Genomic DNA, 27052 nt, shown 5'->3' with positions numbered 1-27052 from the left:
ACACATACATACAGCCTGACTCTTCAGGGTTCAATTTAGTTATCACCGTCACAGCACAATGCCGCTTCCACGTAGTCCAGGATTAGGCGCCTCAGATTTCACAGTTCTTAAAAGAGAATATAAACAGGAAGGTTATTATTCTGTGTGAGCACCGGTAGAAATGTGCATATCCAAACATATGAGGATGCTTTTTACCTGATGTTTCATTAGCTTGTGTGTTGGCAGGCTCAGAATAGCTTGATTGTTAAGCTGTCCCACTTTGAGAGGAATTGTGATAAAATGCATATTAAAGAAGAATATTAAGCACTTTATTTTCATACCATATAAACTCATGATTAGAATATAATTTGTAGCACTTTCATTGTAGCACAAAATCATGAAAAATAAATAAATCATTCAGAAATATTGAATTCCATCCCATTTTATACTTTCCACTCGTACAGATGAATGACAAGAGTGTTAGTAAGGCAATAGGCCACAAATAGACACCAAAAACAGCTTCAGTATTCCTTGGCATATATTCCACAAGTCTGTGGAACTCCACTGAAGTGATAAATACCATTCTCCAAAGAGATATTCCCTTATTTGTTGTTTTGATGATTGTGATGGAAAGGCCCAGGTATACTTGAAAAGAACTAGTTTGATGGTCCGTCCTACCACGTTTAAAGGAAAAAGTGTTTGTAGCTGTTCTAAATTGCTGCTGTCAAAGGTGGGGTAAGCCTGCTGTCATAGGTGTTTTATTTGAGTTGAGATCTTGTAGTCTGTGAATGTCATAGCATGTGATGTACATACTTTTTATACACACTGTTCATTGACCCCTTGTGCCCTATAGGTCTTTTATCATCAGGCTACATTTTTTGTATCATACTCAGAATAACTCTTCTCCTTTCCTTTTAATAGGACCCCAAACATACAATAAAAACGCCCCCACAACAAATCAGAGCCACCAGACCCTGTCGTTCATCATGTTTCTCATTTATTCAGATTCTTCTTAATTTGTCACTTTTCTTTAGTGCACACTGTATGTATGTTTTATTTTCAGTTATGCATCCATTTGTTCACACTGGACTTCCAGCTTTTTTTTGTCCATCTAACAGTTTAGTGCAAATTATTGGGCCCAAATCCAGCTCTGCCTACTTACTGTACATGAGCAGTCAGTATGACATAAAGGTGATTTCACAAATTCTGTAGTACTCCACTAAGTGTTTTTATTTATCAGAGATATTAAGTCCATAACTATCTTTTTTTTAATATATTTAAAAAAAATGTTTCCAATCAAAATTTCTATCCATTCTCTAAAAAATAGATGATGAAGCTGGGCTTTAGTCATCTTTCAATATTTCCTTGCTTGCCCTGTGGATACATGAAGATGAAGCATAAAAAATGACTGGTTATGTTGCTGCTCTCCACACATATGATCCCAGAGCGGTTAGTACATATGAGTTCTCATTAGCTGGGATGAAAACACATTGTTTTCCACCAGAAAATCCATTTGTTGCCATGGTGATGCCTTGTCCAATTTCCTTGCCTGCTTTTTATGAATAGATTTATTTATTTACAGCTTTTTTATTAACATTTATTTTCAAAATGTTTATTGGCTGTTCATTTTAGATATAAAGAGAAACTTATAATAATTAATTAATAATAAATTAAAAACTAAACATAAATTATAAGTAATTATAGAGGGAAAAAAGAAATGTGTATACATATATGATATACACACTATAATTTGAATGTTTGTGGAGATCATTTGGAAAGGCTCAAAGTGAACTTGTATAGTATTATTATCCTCTAAAACACTTACTTTGGTTTGGCTCCTGGGCAATAAACTTACATCCATATTCAGTATCTCTTGTCTGTTTTTAACCAGTTTATTTTATCCATAGTTAAAATGTACTTAGAAAAAGAAAAAAGAAAGAGTATCTTAATCACTGGATTTAATGTTGCAGTCCGTTACAAGGAACACTACAGCTGATACTACAGGTTTTAGGGCTGTCATTTTCTTAAAACATCAAGGTTTAAGGGGGATCACGTGACCAGCCACCACTATGGTTGCAAGAGACTGAGGCTCACACACTCCCCTCCGTATTTCAATAAATAACCAGGTCTATTACTTTTTCTTCAAAGCCAAATTGTTTTGTCTGTTATCACGGCGACTTAGTGAAACACCTGCAGGCACGAAAAAGTTGGGAGCCGGGTGTTTTCTGGCTGGAATTAGAAGTGGAGGAAGACACGCTACATGCAAGGGTCGCCCCAGGCCAAGGACCGTTACCGACAGAGGAACCGGAGGGCAGCGGTGGGACTTTGCGTTCGGTGCCGGGGCCGCGACTGGAGGACTCGGCACCGGTGGACTAACGGTATTTGGGCTACTGTACCGAGTTTTACTGGAGGACGCTGTGTGTAGGTTTTGGAACCAACCAATCTAACCAGGCTGTAAGAAATGATGAATGCTGGCCACTCAGTCTACCGTCTATGCTTTTGTGGACATTTAACCAGGCTGAAAAAAACATGATAAATCCTGAGGACACCGTATGTAAGTTTCGGGGGCAGGCTTTAAAGGGACACTTAACCAGACTGAAAATACATGATAAATACTGGCTGGTCAGTTTAAAGTCTATGTTTGTTAACATTTAGCTGGACTGAAAGAACATGAGGGATGCTGTCTGTTCAACTCATAATCTTCTTATTGCTCCAACTAGATTGGTGTGTTTTACACATACACTATCTCACAAAAGTGAATACACCTCTCACATTTTAGTATATATTTCATTATATCTTTTAATGGGACAACACTGAAGAAATTACACTTTGCTACAATGTAAAGTATTAAGTGTACAGCTTGTATAACAGTGTAAATGTGCTGTCCCCTCAAAATAACTCAACACACAGCCATTAATGTCTAAACCGCTGGCAACAAAAGTGAGTACACCTCTGTTAAATTCCCATAGAGGCAGGCAGATTTTTATTTTTAAAGGCCAGTTATTTCATGGATCCAGGATACTATGCATCCTGATAAAGTTCCCTTGGCTTTTGGAATTAAAATAGCCCCACATCATCACATACCCTTCACCATACCTAGAGATTGGCATGGATTACTTTCCATAAAATCATCTCTCAATGCAAATCAAACCAGCTATTAGGCTAACCGACATAAAACCATGCCAATCTCTAGGTATGGTGAAGGGTATGTTAAGCAGGGCTTGCGACAGGAATGTCCGCTATCCCCCATGCTATTTGCAATCACTCTTGAACCGTTAGCCCAAGCCATGAGGCAAAATAAAATCTGTAATATCCAGATTAAATCCAGTAGCAGCTCAATATCATTATTTGCAGATGATATTTAGTTGTACATTGCTGATCTTGAGGACTCTATTCCAAAAATTCTTAAGATTTTCAACAAATTTGGCTTAATCTCCAGCTATAAAATTAACTGGAATAAATCTATTCTTCTTTTATTGAACAACAGGCATGTGACATCAACCATTAGTGTTACAATACCAACCCAAAGCAAAATTACACATTTGGGCATCACCATACACGCATCCTTACAGTGAGTTGTCCAGGACAACTATGAAACTATATTAAGTAGTGTTCAAAGGGATCTGGCCAATTGGTCTGCACTGCCAGCATCAATACACTCCAGGATTGCTGTTGTTAAAATGAACTTAGTTCCTCCTGTGAATTTCTTAAGTACAATGATCCCCTTACCCCCACCGATAAATTTCTGGAAGAAACTTGATACCTTAATTCGGCAATATATTTGGAATAATAAACCACCTAGGCTAAAATACTCTACCCTGCAACGTACCTCAAACACAGGAGGCTTGGCCCTCCCCAACCTTAAGGTGTACTACAGAGCCTTTCAGCTACGGACCCTCAGAGTGAGGATGGACCCCTCATCTACAGTCCCATGGAGAGAAATAGAGCAAAACCTCACTGGAAGTCGAAGAAAGCAAAACCTTGCCTTTGCAGGTGTGTGTCCAAGAAAGTGTATAGTAGCCTATGGCCCTATTATCACCAACACATCGACTCACTTTAAACAGGTGGAGGAGCAACTATGCTACATCAACAAGTGGTATTTGAACACCCCAATTTTGCACAATACACACTTAATGTCTGGTAACAAACCCTTTGCTTGTAAGCAGTGGCATTACAGAGGCATTTACACTGTAAACCAGTTATTCAATGAGAAAGGTATGTTGAGTTTTGAAGACCTTAGAGCTAGTTTTGACGTACCCAGGACATCCTTCCTCTTGGATCTGAGCTTAAGCTCAGCCCTAAAATGTTATGGTGTACCATGGGGAAACGCAATTGTTTGGAAGACAGTTTGGGACAACATTTTCCATTGCTACAAGAACCCAAATCACCAGCAGATCCACTTCAACATATGTCATTGGACTCAGAAGATATACGTCTCTAAAGTCATTCCCACTCCCTATTGCACGTTCTGTCAACCTGAACAAACTGGAACTTTCCTGCAAATGGTCTGGGAGTGTGAACAGGTGCACGAGTTCTGGAATAAAACAACCTCAATATCTGATGTGATAGGGTGTCAACTTCCTACTGACCTGATTTTTTGTTACTTAATGACGACTCTAAATTACACCTGCTCGGGAGACAGAAGAAAGTTTGGCTAGCTGGCTCAACCGCAACCAAGAAAATGATAGCTCAGCGCTGGCCTCCGCATCACAAGAATTAGAGGATAGCGACTAGGCAATAAACACAATAAAAAATGTATCTAAAAGAAATAAAAATAAAATCAAGTTTGAACAAGAACTGACTTGTATTAATCAATCAAACGCAACCCAAAGATGTAGGATAAATGTTGATCTGCTAACATTAGCGTAAGGCAGTTGCGTTTTACAAAATTAGCAAACAGCCTGACTTTATCTACGATGCTTTCATCTATAGTGGAGTGAACCCTAAAAACTTCCACACATTACAGATGGTTCTGTGTCAGGATTATTCATTAGGAACCTCGCTAGATTTCTCAGTTTTGCATCAGAAAGATAACAATAACAGCCTAGTTTAGTGATAGGGCCCTCTGCTTGGGTACAAGGCATGGCCTGTTGCGCTTATACTGTTCATTATGAATTCAAATAGGTCACTATATTGATTGAATATTAATTCATTTTCCCACCTTAGATTAAATTTATAATAAAAAGTTACACCCATAGCAGATATATAAAGAATCTAGTGCTGTATGAGATACAGGGTTTAGATGTTCAGATGTGCCGATCACCGGGATGAGGAAAAAGCAACTCTTAGTTTTTATTTTTAATTCCATAACACAGTAGTTTTTTTTTTAGCCTTGTGACCAGTTGCCTTTTGTGAAAGTGTTTTACACTGTGCACCGTTACATCTCTACTGCTTTGTATATCATATAATATCATATCTTACTGTAAATGGTACCCTTCAGAGTGAACAGATGGAGATGTCTTCTTTATCCTTGACTCCCACTTTATGTCCATGATGGATTCAACCTTAAGCCATACAATAGCAATCTCAGTGGAGTCATGGCCTTTAGTTATGAGTCAAAATGTCAGTTCAATCTTTTTTCCTTTTAAAGATCAAGGTATCCATGAATGAGTACATTCATTTTTATGAAAAAAGGGAAGAAGGCTTTTCAGCACAGCAATGGTATAGTCTGAACTTTTCTAATATGTTATTACAACTACTGTATTCCTACATGCAGTGTCTACATGAATCCATTATATGAGATGTCACTTTAGGATTGAGTTATTTCCAGTGAATGAAATGTTTTTCGTCTTCCATGGAGAGAAAAAACAAAGAATGAAACAAAATTAAAGATAAATAAGTATATCATAAAATAGTTATAATTTTGAAATGCTTTTGCTGAGCTTCGATATATACTTTCAAACCTCCTGTGATAACTGGAGAATTACATTCAAATGTTGTTTGCCTCCATTGCTGCAATTTCACCACACTTTCCTGTTGTTGAAGTTTTGCGAACAAGTAGCGCAAGCCTCAGTGACAAACAACACCAGTCTTTCTCTAGACTTAATGCCTCTGTTAATTTGTTTACCTTGATCAAATAGACCTCATCACTTGAAGAATTTGTCTCCAGAATGTGTTTGGTGGGTACTGCACTATAACTCAGCACAGTCACTCCATTCGTCAGAGAGAGCCCTGACAGTCAGCCTAATTAGTTTGGTTGTGACAAAGGAGCTGTCTTGTGGAAACAGAGAACATCAATCCATGAAGGCATGTGTTTTCATAATGCAGCCCATAAAGTGAGCAGAAACGTGCCTATTAGGTGTCGGGTGAAACTGCACCTACGAAAGGGTCTCATGATCTGTTTGGTTAAAAAATAAATACTTTAAAGATGCACCGTAAACATGTATTTATTTGTCAGGTTATTTAGCATGTTTTGATAAGATGCCAAGCAGTTATTTCACTCCTGGGTGTTTTTGAATAAAGTCTGCATACAAATTACAATGGAAAGATTCATGTCCGTCTGTAGCAAAGCAGAGCATTTACTACTTTTTTATATCACTCACTATTTTACAGGAAAGATTCCATTGCTGAGACTTCTGCTATTAAAGTGGACATAAATAACATTAAGTTTTGTTTCATTAGTTCCTTTTTAAAAACTCAACTCAGCACGGTCTGTGGACTGTTCCGAGTAAATGTCATCTTTAAAGACCACAAACAAAATTCACCAAAATCAACCACTACTGTAGTTTAGTGGCAGCAGACGTCTTAAAGGAAAATAAGTTAAAACCTGAGAAAATTAAACCAAAGCTATCTTTGACTGGTGCCACTTGGAGTGAATGGACATCCCAGTTCATGACACAGAAAGAGGGGGAAAAAGCACAGAGGCTCCTAAACAATGTTTTTTGTTGCAAGCACATAACTACATAATTTGAGAAGAACAATATTACGTCACAATCAAGTATTCAAGAAATGTAGCATTCTGTGCACGTCAAGATATTTTGTATTTTTACAGTCAAACCTTCATTGCTGAATGATAATTTAGTATTTAATAATGAAGGCCTACTGTCATCCTCTTTCTGTCCCACACATAGAAACATTGCGTGTGTACAATATCAACACCTTTATATCCAGTCTGTGCAGTAATATCATGCAGTAGCTTCGGACCGCAAACGTTAGCAGGATGAAGGTAAAATTTCACTTGACCTGAAAAATTGAGGTAAAGTGCTGTACTATTTCCTTTGGTTCTTCCACAAAAGCATTCACGCACACACATAAGATGAGCCACGTCCACTGAGGGGATGTAATGCCCCGTGGGGAGCAGACTTGTAATGTTTTCTACCTTTGGAGAAATCATTGCCAGGTTTGAGCGAGAAGAAGAGCCCTTTTGTAGCCTTGTGGCCTCTGAAGGCCTTGAGGAAGCTCTGTTATGCCCTGAGCTCCATTTGCAACCAGTGTTTTGATGTCGATTGAGGAAAATAGACTAACTGCAATCCGTACGGCAGCCTTTTTTTTTACCAGCAAGAGAAGCTGCTGCAGTCTTCTCACACTAAGGCATATTGATTTCACAACTTCCTCCAAAGATGGTATGCAGTAAGTTGATGTTACTTTGCATTTTCATACCACCTTTGTTTATTTGCTTTGGTAAGTCTCAAAGCACAGGGTGAAGTAAAGAAAATTAAGAGTAGATTTGACCACTGTGAGGCTGCATGCAAGATTGGCTACTATGTAGGAAAAAAAAAATCTATTTTCCATTTATCTCATCTCAGCCCAAAGAAGCATGGCATCTAAATAGAGTTTAGCCTGCTGTGCTGATTCAGTGCAGGTGTTAATGGGCATTAACATTCATAGCCTGACTTGTTTTATCTACTCTTGCATTTTGTTTGCACACCTCTGTTCAGCACACAATCACTTTATATTTAATGAAGTCTCAGTGGTTTTCGGAGCCTGTTCGCACAAAGTAAAAGGAGCAAGTTGTTCGGGTCTCCTTGATTTTTTTTGTTTTGTTTGCTTGTTGGTTTTGTGTTGTGGTTTTGTGTGGTTTTGAGCACTATAGTTCATGAAATTGTTGTACTGCTGCTGGAGTGACTCAATACAAATCTCCATAGTGACAATTAACTGATCACTAATCCCTTCCACAAACAGTAATTGTCCAATCATACCTTACCAACCAGGAACTAGTCATGGCATGACTGTCAAGGTTTGGATTTCTCTTACAGTGTGTTGAAGTGGTGTTCTAGTAAGAACAGTATTCTGCATTCTGAGATTGGAGGGTGTTGTCTTTTTTTAAACTGCATTCGTTAGCATGTCCAGCTAACTAGCTTACAGTCTACCATAGTAATCAAGCATTACCCAATCCAAGGAGTACATCATAAACTAATTACATTAGTTTGCAAGGTTATAGGTTACGTTAAAAAAAGCCCTTTGGTCTGTTGCTATTCAATGATGTTGCTTTGCTTCTATCACTTCTACATGGATCATCAACTGGTGAGGATGCTGACTTTTTGCCCGCAACATGTAGCTTCAGTCTTTTGGCTTTATATCATGTAGCCATCAAGTGCATATTTAAGACCCCTTTTTAAATGTTTCAAAACATAGCATTAGGTGACCAAAAATAGGCTACTCACTCAATGGTCATCTGCCCTCTCAGCCCTGCTGGTCTTGGTTGTCTTTTCCAGTTAGTTTTTCAGGATCCTGAAGATCCAAGTGAGTAGTAAAACTTTATGTATATTAATGCACACACAGGCTCTCTCTGGGTTGGCATCGATGACAGCATCCAACAATAACTGAACACACTGAAATTGACTACATTCAGCATCATACCAATTGGACATCCACATCAAGGGTGGCATATTTTCCATTTTAATTAGGTCACTAACTATTACAGTTGACAAAATCTTCCAGCAACAGCAACACAATTGAAAGTCAGTGGATCAAAATGAGAAGCCTGCTTCTGTCTATACCTTCTGAAATCAAAGACTTATTGTTTTAAAACTACTAAGAATTTTGTGTGTCAAATCTGCCACTGTTCTCATTGAAACTGCATTATGTGCTTCATGAGAATGGAACACTTGACAAGCGTAACATCCGTAACTAAGATGGGTGTGGCTTAGCAAATGACCAATAAGCAACATGCATGGAAAGGCAGATTACATCCTGACAACAACTTGACAAATATATTGTGTTACTCTTTCAGAGTTGTAATATAGCCTGTCCAGTTGTTGTGCTATATTGAGTGTAAAGTTGTTTGGTCTGATACTGTAACTACTGAGGTGGTTTTAACCCGGAGTGACCTGGCTGACGCGCCGATAGTAACATGCTTTGTAGCGTTAAAGAATCGTCTGACTATGTTGCATTGCAGAATAACAGTATGTTTATTTGGTTAACCGTGCAGCATGAAATGTCCATTACTTCATGTTTTCAGCAATAAATCCATATACAATTAGACAACTTTAGAACAAAGGCTTTGGCGCCAATGCATTCCAACATCACAGCATTCGGTGTCACAGCGTTAGCGGTCAAAAACCATTTGCTCTTTCCGGGCCAAACACCTGCCGGCAACAATTTGGAGCTTACCTTTATAACCTTTCCCCAGGTAATACCACAGCGACAGCCAATGTACATACAAAAAACAACACCCAAAATCTGAACACTTGAAACAACATATTTGGCTCCTACACACCGGCCCCTAATTGGCAATGGCCAGTGGACATGACAATTCAAACAAGTCAAGAGTCAAAATGTTGTAAATCACAGAATTATGGTCAAGACAAACAAATGTATACTCCATGCAACAAACAGAGTTCTGTCACTGGCCTTTCCAAGATGTTGGCTTTAGTCTGCAATCTTACAGACCGCACAAGCCCCAGTTTGTCTGGAAAACCCTCCAGAACCTTGCCAAGTGGCCAAGAACCACGGGGAGTGGAAGAATCCATTATTACAACATCTCCAGCGATCAAACTCCTTTTCTTCTGGTTCCATTTTTGCCTTTCTTGAAGCAAAGGCAAGTACTCCCGTACCCATCTCTTCCACAAAATATCTGAGATGTACTGCACTTGTCTCCATTGTCTACTCACATATTGATCATGAGGCTCGAACACTCCAGGTGGCAAAGCTGGTTTACCCCTCAGAAGCAGAAGATTGTTAGGAGTGAGAGGTTCAAGGTCATTAGGATCGTCCGAGAGCTTAGTAATTGGCCGATCATTTAAAATGGCCTCAGTTTCGCAGAACACTGTATGAAGTCCATCGTCATCTAATGTCTGTTGACGTAAGACAGAGTTAAAAACCCTTCTCACCAGGCGGATCATCCGTTCCCACACACCACCATGGTGTGAACCAGCTGGTGGATTAAAACTCCAACGAATTCCAACCTGCGACAGAACTCCTTGAGTCCTGTCATGGTTCAAAGTAGCAAGAGCCTTCCTGAGTTACCTTTCTGCCCCAATAAAGTTGGTACCATTGTCTGACCTCAGATGTGTCACCTGTCCTCTTCGGCTGATAAAACGTTGCAGAGCATTGATACATGTGTCCGTTTCCAGGGATACGGCTACCTCCAGATGGATGTCCCTGCTCACCATACAGGTAAATATAACTCTGTATCGCTTACAGGTTGATCTTCCCTTCTTTACTTCGACTGGTCCAAAGTAATCTACTCCCGTGTTTGTGAATGGCGGTTGATCAGGAAGGATTCTCACCTTTGGGAGGTCTGCCATTTTCTGTTTGACTGCTCTTCCATTATACCGGCTACACAGGACACATTCAGCAATGACCTTTCTGACAGCTGAATTGGCCTTGGTGATCCAAAATCTCTTCCTCACTGTGGACAGCGTATGAGTCCGTCCACCATGGCCCGGATTCTGATGTGCATGCTTGAGAATAAGCATAGATACATTCTGATCCTTGGCGAGAATGAGGGGATGTTTGGCTTCCTCAGGCATGGCTCCTCTGTTCAGCCTTCCTCCAACTCTCAAGAGCCCATTCTCCACCTTTGGATCCAGTCTGTATATGGAACTGTGCCGACTTACTGTTGCTTTCCCAGATAACAGAACTGAAATCTCCTTACTGAATCTGTTGCTGACAAAAGCAAATGATGGCAACTTCTGCTCCTAATAGATCATCTAGCATCAAGATTGCCGCAAGCATCTGTCCGTCCTGACTGCCTCTGAATGGTTAGCGGCAGCAGCCTCTGACTGCTTTCTCAGGTGGCTCCGCATCAGCAACATGGCCTTTTAACCTGAGAAACCATGCCACTGCTGTCTTAAGTCTCCTCCAGTCAGAAAAGTAGGCAATCAGTCGGGTTAGCCACATCACACATACTGATAGCATTAGCAGTTATCTCCTTCTTCACCTCTGGATCATTTGAGTCCAATGACAATTCCAACACAGCTTTAGGCCAATCCTCCTCCTGCTTCCAAAGAAATGAAGGCCCTTCAAGCCACCTGCTCTTCAGAAAGTCAGAGATCTTCATACCTCTCGACGCATCATCAGCTGGATTATATTTGGAACCAACATGTCTCCACTGCGAAGGTTCAGATGTTTCTCTGATGGTTGAGATTCTGTTGGCCACAAATGTGTGAAATCGTCTGTTCTCGTTGTTAAGATACTTCAACACTGAAGTGCTGTCAGTCCAGAATACTGAATCTTCCAATTGGTAATTCAACTCTGCCTTTAACATTGAGTCCATTCTGACCACAAGGACAGCCGCTGTCAACTCCAGTTGGGGAATAGTTACGGTTTTCAATGGTGTCACCCTGGCTTTACCGAGCAGAAATGTGACCTGAATGTTGTTTTCTTGATTTAACATCCGCATGTATGTTACAGTTCCGTAGCCATGTTCACTGGCTTCGGCAAAGTGATGTAGTTGGGCATGTCTGACTTTGCCAAAGTCCACTGGCTTAATGCACCTGTCCACATTGAATGCAGCCAGCAGATCCAAGTCTTTTAACCACCTTTCCCATTGGTGTAATATGTCCTGTGGTAAAGCATCATCCCATCCACAACGCCTCCGACATAGCTCTTGCTGCATTGTTTTGGCAACCACAGTAATAGGTGCCAGAAAACCCAGAGGATCGTACACTGAGCTGTTCACTGACAACATACCACGTCTCGTGAGAGTCTGTTGTTTTATCTCCATCTTAAACCTGAAAGAGTCGGTCTACACACGCCACTGTAAACCCAGAGCTCTTTCTACTAGAAGCTTGTCCCAATCCAGATCCAACTCCTTTAGGTCTTTAGCCCTTTGATCTTTTGCGATGGCTTGCAAAACGAAGCGACTGTTGCTGATCCATTTTTCCAAGATGAAGCCTCCCTTTCTCCCTCAGTGGCTGAGCTCTTCAAGCAATCATCCACATAGAAATTCCGCTTAACACATTGAAGCCCTTTGGCCAAAAACTCTGCCTGGTTATCATCAGCAGTTTTCCTCAGTGCATAGCTTGCACAGCTAGGAGATGAAACCGCACCAAATAGGTGTACCATCATTCTATACTCCACTAGCTTCTTATTTACATCACAATCTGGCCACCATAGAAAGCGAAGAAAGTCTTTGTCTCCCTCTGCAACCTTTACCTGGTGGAACATGGCTTGAATGTCACCCATGAATGCCACAGGTTCCCACCTAAAGCGAGTAAGAACTCCTAGCAGTGAGCTGGTAAGGTTAGGACCCTGCAAGAGCTCACTGTTTAACGAGACTCCTTGACAAGTGGCTCCACAGTCAAATACCACACAAAAGGATCCTTTCTTTGGATGGTGGACACCATGGTGAGGGATGTACCACACCCTCCCATTTCCACGACGCAGCTCCTGCTTCGGTACTTGCTCCGCATAAGTCTTACCAATTAGGTTATTCATGTACTCTGTATACTCCTGGTGCAAGCATTTGTTTTTAAGGAACCGTTTCCTCAATCCCTCAATCCTTTGTTTAGCCACTACAAAGTTGTTGGGCAGACAGCCTTCCTTGTTCCTGAATGGCAATTTCAAACAATATTTCCCATCTTGAAGTACTGCTGAGTGATCCATAATTTCAAGAAATCTATGGTCTTCTCTCCTCTGTATTCCTTTCATTGAAATCATGGTTGTACTGATTGGTTAGCATTTCTTCCAGTTTACACACAGATATCCTGTTCACCATAGCTGAGGGAAGCTCCACTAACTACCCATCCATGACTTCCCAAGGTTCCAACACCTTGGGAGCGTTGGTTCCGATTAACAGGTCGACATTTGCTTTTAGGCTTGTGATGTGTACTTTTGACAAGTACGGCCATTTAGCCAGATCTTCAGGCATCACCATGTTGTCAGCTGTAACCGGCATTTTCTTTTGCGTGAGAACCTCTGGAAGCCAATAGAAGCCATTGCTATCCAGACCAGATACCTCCAAACCAATCAAGGAACAGGCTGGAACAACATTTTCTTGCCCCATTGTGCACAACAGGAAGTTGGTTCTTCTGCCTGTAATATTCAGGTTCTGCATTAGATGTTCCGGGCAGAATGTAGCTGAACTTCAGGATCCAAAAAAGCATAGGTTTTAGTGATGCGATTTCCCTTTGTGGACTTCACCTGTACAGGGAGAATGGATAGAAAACACTGATCCTTACCGGCCCCTATATGTCCACATGTTTCGTATGAAGTTGGTTGGTTATTACTTGTTTCCTTTAACAGTTCCGTAGTGGTACTTTGCCTTTTGATGTGTAGCACAGTGGGATGTTTGACCACAAATGTTGCATGTCAAGCGCCTGTCACAATCCCTGCTCATGTGACCATTACCTAAACATGCAAAGCAAACTCCCTTTTCCCTCAGAAAGTGAATCTTTTCCTTATGCTGCTTTCCATTGAACTGTTTGCATTCCTCCAATGAGTGCATACCAGCAGAGCAAAGGCATCCAGCTTTCTTTTCCTTTCCTTGATAGGATGTTGGCTCCTTAACTTCCTTGGGCAAATCCATAGATGTTACTGTGGTGGCGACAATATTTCCATATGCTCAGTTCCTCGGCTGAGATCTAAACCTGGTGAAAGTTGTCATGTTAGCAATGCCAGGCGATGGATCCCTTATGTCACCAAACAGCGGGTCAGAAAGAATGCTGACCCGACGCTCAATAAATCTGACCAGATCATTGAAGTGAGCTCTCTGGTTAGTGGTTTCCATTATGCCATAAGCTATGGTCCTCCATTGCTCCCTCATTTTGAATGGTAACTTTGAAATGATGGCTCTTATGTTAACAAGCATGTCCAATTCCTAAATGTACTGGAGCTCCTCCATCATATTACCACAGCCACGCAAGAATAAGGAGTAGGCTTGAAGTGCTTTTACATCTTCAGATTTTATTGTTTGCCCGGTCAACGCCCTTTCCATATATGCAGTTGCAATTTTGTACTGATTGACAAAGTGCTCCTGTAGCAGACCCTTTGCCACTATATAGCCGCACTCAGGCTCCATATGTTGGCAGCTACACACCAACTCTTGTGGATGTCCTCTAGTAAATTGTTCCAAATAGTACAAACAATCTGCCTTTCCTTCCTTTTCCTCCAATCCTTGCTCAAAAGCTTTGATAAATGCTCTGTATGGGAGAGGGTCCCCTTCAAAGATGGATATATCTCGTGGTGGCAGCGACAACGAACGCAGCTGCTGCACAAAAGCTGATATTTCGTTTTGCCTGTGCATGATGTGAAGTATGTCTCCAGGTGGATTTGGACTGATTTGATGAGTGGATTTGGATTACGTTCCTTCATCATTCCTCATTTGCACAGTTGTTGGTTGGCATTGAGAATGATGCAATGTTCCCAACATATTGCTTTCCTGCTGCTGTTACCCAATACTGCACTGATGTTTAGAAGCAGATTTAACCCATTGCTCAGTTTCCTTCCACCGCACATCCATAGATATATACTTATCAGGTGGCAATGATCCTCTTGTCAAGTCATTTTGTTTAGGTTTCCTTGAACCAGGTTTGTAGTCCCTTGCCATAGGGTTTAATACATTGACAGTTTCCATTTTCCTCATTTCCATTTCCAGATATGAATTCATGCCATTTGAGGCTGCTTGAGAAGAACCTTTTACATCAGAGGCCTGTAATACTACCAGCATAGCATTAGATGCAGCTAGTTCAACCTCCAAACCAAGCTGCTCTCTTTTCCTTCTTAGATGTTGCTCGTGCTCCTCCAAAGCATGCTGTTCCTTTAACGCTGCAGCACGAGCTACCAACGCAGCTCTATTTGCCTCAGCTTTTATCCTTGCAGAGGATGTTGTACTTAATTTACCACTATTGACACTCCTTTTTGAGCCTTTGCTAACAACATGTGAAACATGTGCTAACAACTGTCATTAGGATTTATATCCTCAACACAAGCATTTGCATGACCTTCATTGCTTGAAATCCACATTTTTGTATCAGCAATACATTCATCGTTAAACAGCATTTTTGCTTTAAACCATATCTCATGTTTTTCACATTCATCATGTGGCAGTAGATGCAACAGATATTCATGCATGCATTTTGATTCATCACATACATCAATCAATTTTCCAAGAGCATTCTTTACCTGTGTTGTGTCACTCTTTAAACCCAACCCTTGCAGGGATTTTCTTAACACACCTTGCCTTGTTTAGCTTCACCTTTCTACCATTTTGTAACCTATCCAATTCACCAGAAAATGCCTTTTCAGTAAGCTTAACCACCCGTTTCTCAGTTTGTACTTCATGCCCACCAGTCACACTACTGGATTTACCAGCGGTAACTTTACTTTTACGCACACCAGTAGTTATGTCCGACGCTGCGTTACAATCCATGATGAAAGTCACGTGAGTCAAAGGTTCTCAGTAGCAAACAGTCAGTGGAAAGTCTTATTGTCTGCGCTCTTTTTGGTTAACCGTGCAGCATGAATCAGCGATAAATCCATATACAATTAGACAACTTTAGAACAAAGGCTTTGGCGCCAATGCACTCCAGCATCACAGCATTCGGTGTCACAGCATTAGCGGTCAAAAACCATTTGCCCTTTCCGGGCCAAACACCTGCCGGCAACAATTTGGAGCTTAGCTTTATAACCTTGCCTCAGGTAATACCACAGCGACACCCAATGTACATACAAAAAAAACAACGCCCAAAATCTGAACACTTGAAACAACATATTTGGCTCCTACATTGAGGCTGGCTTGACCAGGCAGCTAGAGACAGAGGGCTAGATTTACTAACACTAGCGCAGTTTGCGCTGCGTCTGTTTATGCGAGTTTGGTAATAGCGCACGCTATGCTTCCACATTTTGCGTAGTATTTATCAAACCTGACACCCATCAGGCAATCAGTGTCTTTCTCCGCCCACTATACCGTAAATTGCGCTGTTGCGAAGCGGTACTTGTGCTATGATACGGCTGAGTGCGATATTCCCACTGCTGATGCTATGACTGTTTGAAATGATCCTGCTGCCAATATTTGTAATGTAGCGAGGAGTTTAACAACTGCTGGAATGGGATGTGAACGCTGAGTGGGAGATTTAATGTCATCTTTGATTCCTTCCAGTAACTCTAATATTGCATGGCTGCTTGATCTGTAACGCTAAATGATGTTGTGTTCACTGACAAAGTGTGATTCTTGAGTTAAAAATATTTTCAGCCTCGCCTATGTCTTCGTCTTGAACAAATTACTGTTGCCATTTCACCAGCGGCATAAAGGTCTACGAGGAAACTCGATTGCAGCTGGTTTAGACCTGCTTTTAAGAGGTGGAAAATTTCCCCCGCAGAATAGAGACGCGCTCTTACTGACAGTCTTTGTAAATACCACGGAATATATAATTAGGCGCACTTTGCGCTTATCCTCCCAACTTTTTGGGTGGAACTCCCACTTTCCCCACGACCCTCCCACGAACGCATATTGAAAGCGCAACTTGTCTCTTCTCGCTTATGTGGCAGACAATCTGCGATTTTACCCAAGTGCGCCCTGTTTGTAAATAGCCCACATCGGTTACGTCCGTCTTTGCGACCAAATTACTGTTGCCATTTCAAGCGGCTTGATAAATCTAGCCCAGAACTGGGTCAGTCAGCTACAATGGACATGGAGCACAATACATAACCACAGCTGTCTATGAGCTTTCCTCATGTCACTGTAGGCTATTACCTGACAGACCCGGCCGAACCAGCATATCCTCTTCTTCTTGTTGATAAACTGCACTTTACAAGCTAGCAGCATCAAACTTCAGCATAGGTGTGTGTGTGTGTGTGTGTGTGTGTGTGTGTGTGTGTGTGTGTGTGTGTGTGTGTGTGTGTGTGTGTGTGTTTGTGTGTTTGTGTGTTTGTGTGTTTGTGTGTTTGTGTGTTTGTGTGTTTGTGTGTTTGTGTGTGTGTGTGAGTGTGTTTGTGAGTGTGTGAGTGTGTGAGTGTGTGTGTGTGTGTGTGTGTGTGTGTGTGTGGCAGGCAGAAAGCCAGCATGACCCAACTTCGGCTTTTCAGCTTTAGTGCAGGGCTGCAGACAGCTGTGCCACAAACACGCTGCTGTGGATCACCGCGAGGGCCTTTTATTTAGGTCACATTCTGTGCTTCAGTGGCCAACAGAAGGGATCTCTGTCAACTGCAATGAATACCTTTAGTTGGACACAGCCCACTTTTTAAGTGCCCTGCAAGAAGCAGACACTGTGCATGTCTGTATGGTAGGCTATGTAGTGTGCGCTTTGTGCGAGTTCCCTCTTGTGAGTGTATTGCAGATGAGGTTAGGGATTGACCACTGTATATTTTTTCATTTTCACTCTAACAATGCAAGTGTAATATATTGGCTTATTCTCTCCCAGAATGATTTGATCCACTGGTGTAGTACAGACAAGGAATTGCATGAATAATTTCCCCAATTTTTCAATTAATTCAGCACCCAGTTTATAACCATGTCAAAGAAAATGATAGATCTGACTAGCTCTATATTCATGCACATAAATACATCCTGCATGTGCTCTACACAGTGTCCTCTATGTAAAGAACTGAGATAATATTTCATTCCGTTGCTGTGTCTCCCTCATTTTCTCTTGTTATGTTTCCTCCTTCGTTCTCTTCCTCCACCTCCTCCTTTTTTATTTATTTTTTATATACCACAGTGGCCTTTGGTAGTGCATTATAAATTGTAGTAATGAAATTCCCGCACAGGCTTGGCCCCACTGCTGTTACAGTGCTACACCAGGGTGTGTAGGCTCTTATTATTGTCTCATTAGCTTCACCTCCAGTCCATTGGAAACGGTGTGGGTTCAGTGGCTAGCCAGCCACAGCCCCAGATGGGTAAGGAAGGCAGTTTTAGGGCCCTGATGGATGCCATTGTTTTCATGTCACCATGTAAGGGAAAGGTCGTTTATTGCCGCTTGCCTCGACCGGCCCAGAAGCTGTCAGCTGGGTTTTACTGGCCAATTAGTTTGCCCTTAGAGGAGAACTAGAGGAAAAGTGTGGGATCAGGCTGGGATCATTTGTTGTGTTTGTGGGTAGGGGGATGTGCATAGTGCTTAGTGCGCACACTAAGCAGGTGTAATGTGAAGCAAAAAAGAAATGCACTTTTTGAATACTACCCTTGAACGAATATAGCACACACTTGAGATGGAAATAGAGTTGAACTCTTCTTGATATTTCTTCTTGCTTTGTTTCTCTCTGTTTCCTCGATCCCCTGTCAAGCTTTCACTAAAATCTAAAAGATGACAACAGGGAAGTGGGTGAGGAAGCTTGAGGACAGACTTGGATGTCAGGGAACAAGCAGCCAAGTGGCTGCTATATTTAGAGATTCTCCTTTTTGAAGTTTTGATGGACAAAAATAAAAGAAAAGGTCCAAGTCTCGTCAACATCAAGTTTTCTACCGAAAAGCATCTTCTTCAAATTAAATCAGATAAATAGACTGTGCTTTTGAGTGCATGCAAATATGAGATATTTATAATTATATTTTCTGTCTCTCTCTTCTTGTTTGTTTGTCTGTTATTCCTCATGGCTGTGTGTTTCTTTGTAGAGCTAGTGTTGGGGCCTGTGCAGACTTCCCGCGGCAGCAGTTAGATGTGCACGTCGACCCGGCCACGATGACAATGAAAGGCATGTCCAGCAGCCGTAGTCACCACCACACGGTGACTTGCGACCCCTCTTACAACTCCATGACCATGGGGCACTCGGACCGTCGGTCCTACTTTCTCAACCCTGGGGAGGCTCATCCTGCTGACCACCCCTGTTACACCCAGCGCAACACCTTCCAGTCTGAATGCGATGCCTACCCTGACCTGGCCAGCTGCACCTTCCCTCGCAGACATTACAGCTCTCACCATGACCTGAAGGAGGAGTGTGGCCCTATGGTGTCTTATACTGGGCCAACAGGGAACAGTAAGGGAGGTGGAGGAGGTAGTGGAAACAACAACCGAATCCCTTCTAATCTACTAGAGCAGTTTGAGCGGCAAGCACCGGTGCAGCGTGAAGGCTACCACACACTGCAGTACAAGCGCACTGCAGTAGAACACCAACGTAGTGACAGCCCTGGTCGAATCCGCCATCTTGTTCACTCTGTCCAGAAGCTTTTTACCAAATCCCACTCCCTGGAGGGGCCATCAGGGTCTGGTGGTGGAGGGAGTGGGAGGATGAATGGCAGCAAATCCAGTCCTGATGACCCACCCTCCTCTTCTGGCACCCTGAAGCACAGTAAGCGCAGTAAGAGCAAAGACCGCTCCAAGTCGGAGCCTAAGATGCACACTGCTATCTCAGGCTACTGGAGCTCAGACGACACGCTTGACCGGGAGATGTGCCTCTACCCCCATCACCATGGGGGCAGCAGTGGAGGCCTGCCTTCAGGGGTCATGACCATGGGGCGCCACCCGGACAAATCTCAGTCGCAGTACTTCATGGAGTCCTACAACACTATCAGCGCCCACTCTCTCAAGACATCACGCAGCAACAACGATGTGAAATGCTCAACATGCTCTGGAGGCAGCAGCGGAGGTATGCCACTGGTGGGCACCCTGGATGGCAAAGTGCAGCTGAATAGGAGCTCGTGGTCTTCTACTCTGACGGTGAGCAGAGCAAGAGAGGTCTATCAGAAGGCCTCAGTCAACCTAGATAAAGCTCTAGTGAAAGCCGAGCAGGGACGCACCTGCCACTTCCTACAGGTAGGACAGTTACAACAGCCCCACCTCTCGCATGTCATGCTTCATGCATCCTGCGGTGTGAGCTGCTCCTCCATGCTTCTGTTATTTCTGTGTGTGTGTGTGTGTGTGTGTGTGTGTGTGTGTGTGTGTGTGTGTGTGTGTGTGTGTGTGTGTGTGTGTGTGTGTGTGTGTGTGTGTGTGTGTGTGTGTGTGTGTGTCCTTAGAGGGGATGACTGGTTAAGCATTGGCCCCATCCTTTCATTCTATGTGTCTCAAATAAGTATTGGTCTCATGTTGACTTATCCCTGGAATCATCATAAAACAAAAGCTAAATCATCACGTCATTCTGCTCCTCTGTGTGTGAATGGGGAAAGTAAAAGGCAGAAAGCGAGAGTGAGGGAGGATAAAAGACAGAGAGTGTGGCCTTGCATTTTAACAGCCTGGAAAACAGAGCGAGCAGATCAAGGAAGGATGTTGTCGCTGCAATACAGCAACTTTCTCCCAGCCTAAAAGAGCTATCGCTTTTTTTTCTTGAAAGGGTGACGGAAAGGAAAAACGGGCTTTCAAGGAGTGCAGCCTGACAAGTTAGTCTGCAGACATTTTTGGAATCCTTAAAACAAAATGTGTTATTAGCTTCACCTGCTGGGATGGAATGCTGTAGTCTGAATTTGATGTTCACACATACATGTACTCACATGCACATATTTAAATTAATGCTGAACCTTTTCATGCACTTGTGCAACTTTACAGAGCATTTGTATGCTGCACTATACTGTGAGGGTAATGGGATTAAAAAGCTTGACTTCATTTAGTTTATTACTTTTTCTCCATAACATTATATTCTTTTGACATCATCACAGACCCAGTCTTCCCCAAGACGTTGGAACAATCTGTAGTTGGCCCTGACATTAAAGTCAGCTCGGTTTCCTAGTTACACACCGGTCTGTTGAATGATTCTCGCTCTGTATCTCATTTCTTTCACTTCAGAGCTGGTGCCCTAACAGCCACTCACATTGGGACTGCAGTGGTTCTGCTGAACAAAACCCCCTTTGTTTTTCCTCTCTCTCCATGTCTGCTGTCTTTGACTCTCTCTCTCTTTCAGATTAGAGATGGGAAATAGCTTTGCCTCCTTTTATTTTTACCTTCATTAGTGTGTGTGTGAAAAGTCAGGAGAGTAGGCAGAGGCCAGGGTACTGCAACATTTTGTCAAAACCATTAATTCCATGCTTTTGATATGCGGCATGAATCACAGAACAGACAAAAGGAGGCCTCCGGCACTCACAAGCTTATGGTATGATCAAGCCGGACCCTGCATTGACTTACTATTACTATTGAATCTTTTAAGGCATGAAAAGCGCTTTGTGATACAGGTATTTATATCGGGACAGGGTAGAAAATGTTGCAGCCTTGCTTTTATTCATGTGTAAGTGCATCTGTAAAAACTCTCATGTCTGGAGGGTGACCTGTGTTTGGTCCCTGTTTACCTTATCCTCAACTAATCTCTACAGGTGCCTCAGGATGACTGGAGCGGTTTCTCTCCACTGGGGAAGGATGACGAGATCCCGTGCCGGCGGATGCGCAGTGGCAGCTACATCAAGGCCATGGCAGAAGAAGACAGCGGCGACTCGGACTGCAGCCCCAAACCCTCACCCAAGGTCCAGGCACGACGAGCCAGCTACCTAAAGGCCACACAGCCGTCCCTCACAGAGATGACCACACTCAAGTAAGTGTGTATTAGGGCTGAAACAGAAAGTGCAAAATCAGTTTCCCAGAACCCAAGGAGATGTCTTTAAATTTCTTATTTGTACCCAACCAATGGACCAAAATATCAAAATATTAGATTTACAATATAAAACAGCAAATCATCATATTTCAGAACCTCAAACTAATCAATTTGCCATTTGTGCTTGAAAAATGTGTTGTTTATTTATATATATATATAATTGTTATAATATGTATGTGGGTTCATGTGTGGTGTACAGTAACTGTATGCCAGGCCTGTACATGCTTTTGAACATTATGTTCAAGTGTTCCCTGTGGTCATACTGTGCAGTTTCAGTGAAACAGATGGGAGAGATAAAGGGAATGAAAGGAAAAGAGAAAAGTTGACACAGAAGGAGATGAAGACAGTTAGTCAAGCGTCTGCCTGGCAGCAGGCTGGTTTATGACTCTCAGTGGCCACAGCTTAATTAATCTGTTCTGTTTACAACTTTTATCTTCATACAGTAGCTGACCTCTGAATCTCTACAACGACACAGAACACATTGAACAGACTGAGCCTTAATTGAAAATACACGATGCCTGTTCATGTACTGCAGTCTCTTCAAAAAAAGAATGCCATGTTCTGAAGAAATGCATTGTGGATTGAGAACATGCAAGAGAGATATTTTCTCTTTCTTTTTGAAAGATCTGAAGTTAAAAGCCAAGCTTCATCATTTAAAGATTTCCATGAAGTTGTTTCGTGTTGCATAAGGCATTCTCTGCTCAGCTGCATATCTTTGACAGCATGAGCTCATAAAGTATTCAGCAATATTAGAGTCCATCAGGAAGATTTCTCACTTTGCAGAGTCTTGAAACACATCAAGTTGACAACATTCTCCCCAATTAAGTCCACATAAGTTAACTTGAACTAACATCTCTTTCTGAAAGAATAGACCATTCCCATTTCAGAATTACAAATTGGGAGCAAGAAGAATGTCATCCATAATTAATTAATTGGAAATGTTGGTGTCATAGAACTTGTTACTTCCCTCTGTTAATATGACTCATATTCCAATGAATCATATTAACATTGCACTGAACAATTTCATTGCTGATATTGGGATTGCCGCACACAACATTGGCAAAAAGGAGTTCACTGGAGGAAGAACCATCACACAGGTTTAACAAAAATAAAAAAAACACCAATGCTTTTTTACAGACCAACTTCTTGGTTTAAATTTCAGTAATCATGCATGGACATATTTTTGTGTGCAATGAGGGATTATTATTGCGGTGTCAGTGTGATACAAATGATACTTATTGGCTAAAACGAGTTGTAATGAAACAGAAATGTCCCTTACTTTATTATTATTATTGTTAAGACCTAACTGTCTTAATATAAAAATAATAATAATAATAATAATAATAAATTCCATCATACTGCCTTAAAGGTCCAATGTGTAGGAACTTTTTCCATCTAGCGATGAGATCATATATCGCAATCAACTCTCTCGCTACGCATTTCAAAGTATGTATTACAGCTACGGTAGCCTTCACGCTTCAAAAAGCCGGCCTCTTGCTCTATTCATATGCTTTTTCTTTTTCTGGGCAAAGAAGAATACGGTGGCCGACAGGGGCAAACGCCCTGCAACTTCAGAAAACACATGCAAATAGACAAAACACAAGCAAATTAAGAAAACAACTTCATTAATTTGACAACACATGTGCAGCATTCAGCAAACGCGCTGCAAATACACACAACACAACCAAATATACAAACGCGCTGCAATTAAAAAGCGATGCAAAAAGAAAAGCAAACCCCGAAAAAAGTTGCGATGCAAAAAGAAAAACAACTTCATTAATTTGACAACACATGCGCAGCATTCAGCAAACGCGATGCAAATACACACAACACAACCAAATACATAAACGCGATTTAAAACGCGAATAAAAAACGATGCAAAAAGAAAAGCACACAAACCCCGAAAACAAATGCAACAAAAAAACGCTGCATCCAGATTCCACAACGGAAGTTCTCCAGACCTCTAGAGGGAACAGCTAATCAGCTGGATTTTCGACCCCTTTTCTGCCTTTTTATTAGAGTCAGGTATGGCTGCAAAGTAAAAAGAGAACTCCTGTCTCAGGCCCTTATTAATAATATAATATATTAGTAATATACAGTCTATGCTCCCGTCTGAGCCGGGAGGCTGGTGCCGTGCTCGAGCTTCGACTTTTCAAAATAAAAGCTCACGTTTGGTCGGCTCGTCTTCCTTTGGTGTTTTGGATGTTTTTGAACTAAACAGTACGGCAATCATGCTAATGAATACAATAACTTGTTCAGCAGATGTCTTACTTACAACACAATGGAGCAAGCAAAGCAGTTTTGTCTTTATGTGCAGGCGGGATTTATTCAGTTTGATAAATCCCACGGTAAATTGGCTGGTTTACTAAACTCCTGTTCCTGAAATTCGGATTTTGAATATGTGTTGTCCTCCATGTTTCCTTCTTCAAACGTGCCAGGGCCGGGAAGCTACGATACCCATTAGCAGCACCTGTGAGTTTATCATGTGACAGCGAAAACACGAAAGGCGGAGCAGTATGTCCTGTTTGTCCCTTACTGGCTAACGTAGATGCGCAACCAAGATGGCGCATGAATATGGAGCGTCTACCACTGGTTCATGCGAATGCAAATGTAAAGTTTTCGAGCGAAAAGGAATACTTGGAATTGATGGTGGATGTAAATATTCATGAAAAAGGACAAGTTTGTGAACGGGCAACACAGATTTTGATAATGAACAACTACACACGTTACACACTGGACCTTTAAAACACTGAAAGAATAGGGGACACAAGTGTTATGTTGCAGCACGGAGCTGTGACTGATTAGCTGTGTAATATAGAGAGAAGAGAAGAACACCAGTGGGTGCTCAGTCATTGTTACTGGTTGCACACACACACACACACACACACACACACACACACACACACACACACACACACACACACACACACACAATCTTATGTAAGTGCAAGTGGCCCAGCTTGGGGCCCACTAATGACTTGAATTTGGCCCGGGGAATGCCATCATCATCTGATGGAACCCAGTGGAACAAACCAAGCTGCAGTGCTGCACATTGGAGATAAAGAATGAGGAGGGAGCAACTGACGTCTTTTCACACTGTGCTTTTGGGAGCTGGCACAAGTCTGTGTTACTGTCCACAGTGATTCAGTAATCAGCTTTGTTGTTCCATATGTTTCAGAGCCCATTTTTTGACCATTGTGTCCTTGACTAGTGAAGAATTTCTCCTGAGAAGTTGTATGATTTGTTACTCTCACCCAATGCTGACCTTCCTCGTTATTTAAACACACATAGCATAGATAAAGCATGCATTTAAATGACTGGGATTATTCCTTGCAGACAAACAAGCTCAGAAGAAAATGACATCCTTTCTTCTCTCCCTCAGTCACTAACAATCATCTTTCTTTTTGCCGCAAATTCATTTATTCCTGGCCTAGATTTTATCATGTTTATTTTTTTATGTCTCAGCACGAACAGACATCCTGAATAATGGGTTGCAGTAATCACATCTCCATCTTTCTGTCCTTCCATCCCTCCAACCACAGTCATCACTCTGAAGACTTAGACAGTGACTAAGAGGAGGGGGAACGAGGAGAAGGTAAAAGGAAACGGAGCATAGTGAATTTGGACCGAGATTACTTCTCAAATGAGGAAGCAGGAGGGAACAACTGACTCGGAAGACGAGGTGAAGCAAGCAAGGGGACTGAAGTGAGATGATTGAGAAGATGGGGAAGAAGTTAGACGAGAAAAAAAAACAGATCCAGGATTAAGTGAACAGTCTGTAATGCTGTAGAAATCAACAGACGGCTTTAGCCAGTCCTGATCCTTGACTGGCAGAGTGGAACATGTGTTCATTAATGTCACTTGTTCCATAGAGGGACACCCTGGGACAGGCTGGACCCCTCCCCCCTTTAGGTGGTACTGATTACAGGCTAGGTCTACCATTCAAGTTGCCGCAAAAGACATCATTGGTTCTTCCGATAATCAGCCCCACAGGGAAATCAAGAGATGTAGATAGAGATAATGGTGTGGGTAGATTCTTCCTTGACTTGATTCCTCTGTGCATCATGCACAGTCACAGACTACAGGCAGTTGATACAGATGATTCATACCAATCTCTGAGGTTTAAGATATACAATTAGATTGTTTTTTTTCCTTGGGTTGAATGATGTACCTTCTCATTTGACCCATAAGAGTATCGATCCCCAGCAAGAAAATTGTAAATATTATGAAACACTGGCTTAAATATGCTTTGAAAGCACAGTGTTCCTACAGAGCACTTTGATGGGAAACGTCAGATTAAAAAAGAATGAACTGTGTTGATAAAACGAACTGGCAAGCATGAGTAACCACTGAGTGCTTTGATGCAGTAGCTTTCAGTGGATTCTGCTCAATATTAAAAAAGCCTGGAGGACGGTCTTGCTACATGGAGATGCATTTTAAAATTAGGAACTGTTTTTCCAATATCATCACCTTCACATTCCCATCTCAATAGCTCATGTTAACATTTCAAATTAAATGTCCTTCCATTATACTGGCTCTCTCCTCTGTCCTCTCCCTTCCATTCTTCCATCCAAGAATGAATAAACTACTTTGCTTTGCTGTGGTAACTACACTCTATTTTAAGTTGGAAATACATCATTAAAGCTGTGTGCGTGTGCGTGTGCGTGTGCGTGTGTGTGTGTGTTTGCTTGTTTAACTATATTTGTGGGGTCCAAAAACTGGGAGTCCAGTATACTTGTGGGGTCCCGACAGCTTTGTGGGGCCAAAATGCTGAACCCCACTAGTTTAAAGGGCTGTTTGAGGGTTAAGACTTGGTTTTAGGATTAGGGTTAGAATAAGGTTATGGTTAGGGTGAGGGTAAGGGTTAAGGTTAGGCATTTAGTTGTGATGGTTAAGGTTAGGGTAAGGGGCAAGGGAATGCATTATGTCAATGACGGGTCCCCACAAAGATAGTGCCACAAACCTGTGTGTGTGTGTGTGTGTGTGTGTGTGTGTGTGTGTGTGTGTGTGTGTGTTTTACTCACAAGTGAACATGAGAGACAGTGTGAAATAAAGGGGATATTGAATCTTACTCCTCACAGTTGATTTGAGAATAGATGTTTTAATCTGAGTTGTAATCATTTCTCTCTGTGCACTTTGTTTTCTGGATGTTGGTTTACTAGGCCATGACGTTCATCAAGAGGAAAGAGAGTCAGCTTTTTAGGTTTCATATCCCCTGATTAATGAATTGTTTAGCTGGCATCCA

The 27052-nt window shown here is 41.8% G+C and overlaps 1 protein-coding gene across 3 annotated transcripts in view; it reads left to right on the top strand.

Moving 5' to 3' along the window:
- The window catches only part of dlgap1b (discs, large (Drosophila) homolog-associated protein 1b), a 105488-nt gene that overhangs the window by 43365 nt on the left and 35071 nt on the right, over nt 1-27052 (top strand). For 2 of the 3 annotated variants that reach the window (XM_028569216.1, XM_028569218.1), the window contains exons 3-4: nt 18908-20045; nt 21533-21747. In XM_028569216.1, the coding sequence (XP_028425017.1) occupies nt 18975-20045; nt 21533-21747 (1286 nt within the window). In that variant the 5' untranslated portion in view covers nt 18908-18974. The remainder of the gene's footprint in view (nt 1-18907; nt 20046-21532; nt 21748-27052) is intronic. The other variant, XM_028569217.1, reaches the window with a different exon arrangement.

The sequence above is a fragment of the Perca flavescens genome, chromosome 22 (assembly GCF_004354835.1).
Source record: "Perca flavescens isolate YP-PL-M2 chromosome 22, PFLA_1.0, whole genome shotgun sequence".
In the NCBI taxonomy this organism is placed as follows: Eukaryota; Metazoa; Chordata; class Actinopteri; order Perciformes; family Percidae; genus Perca; species Perca flavescens.
The sequence above is the reverse complement of the archived record's forward strand: the minus strand, read 5'-3'. Positions and strand labels throughout refer to the sequence as shown.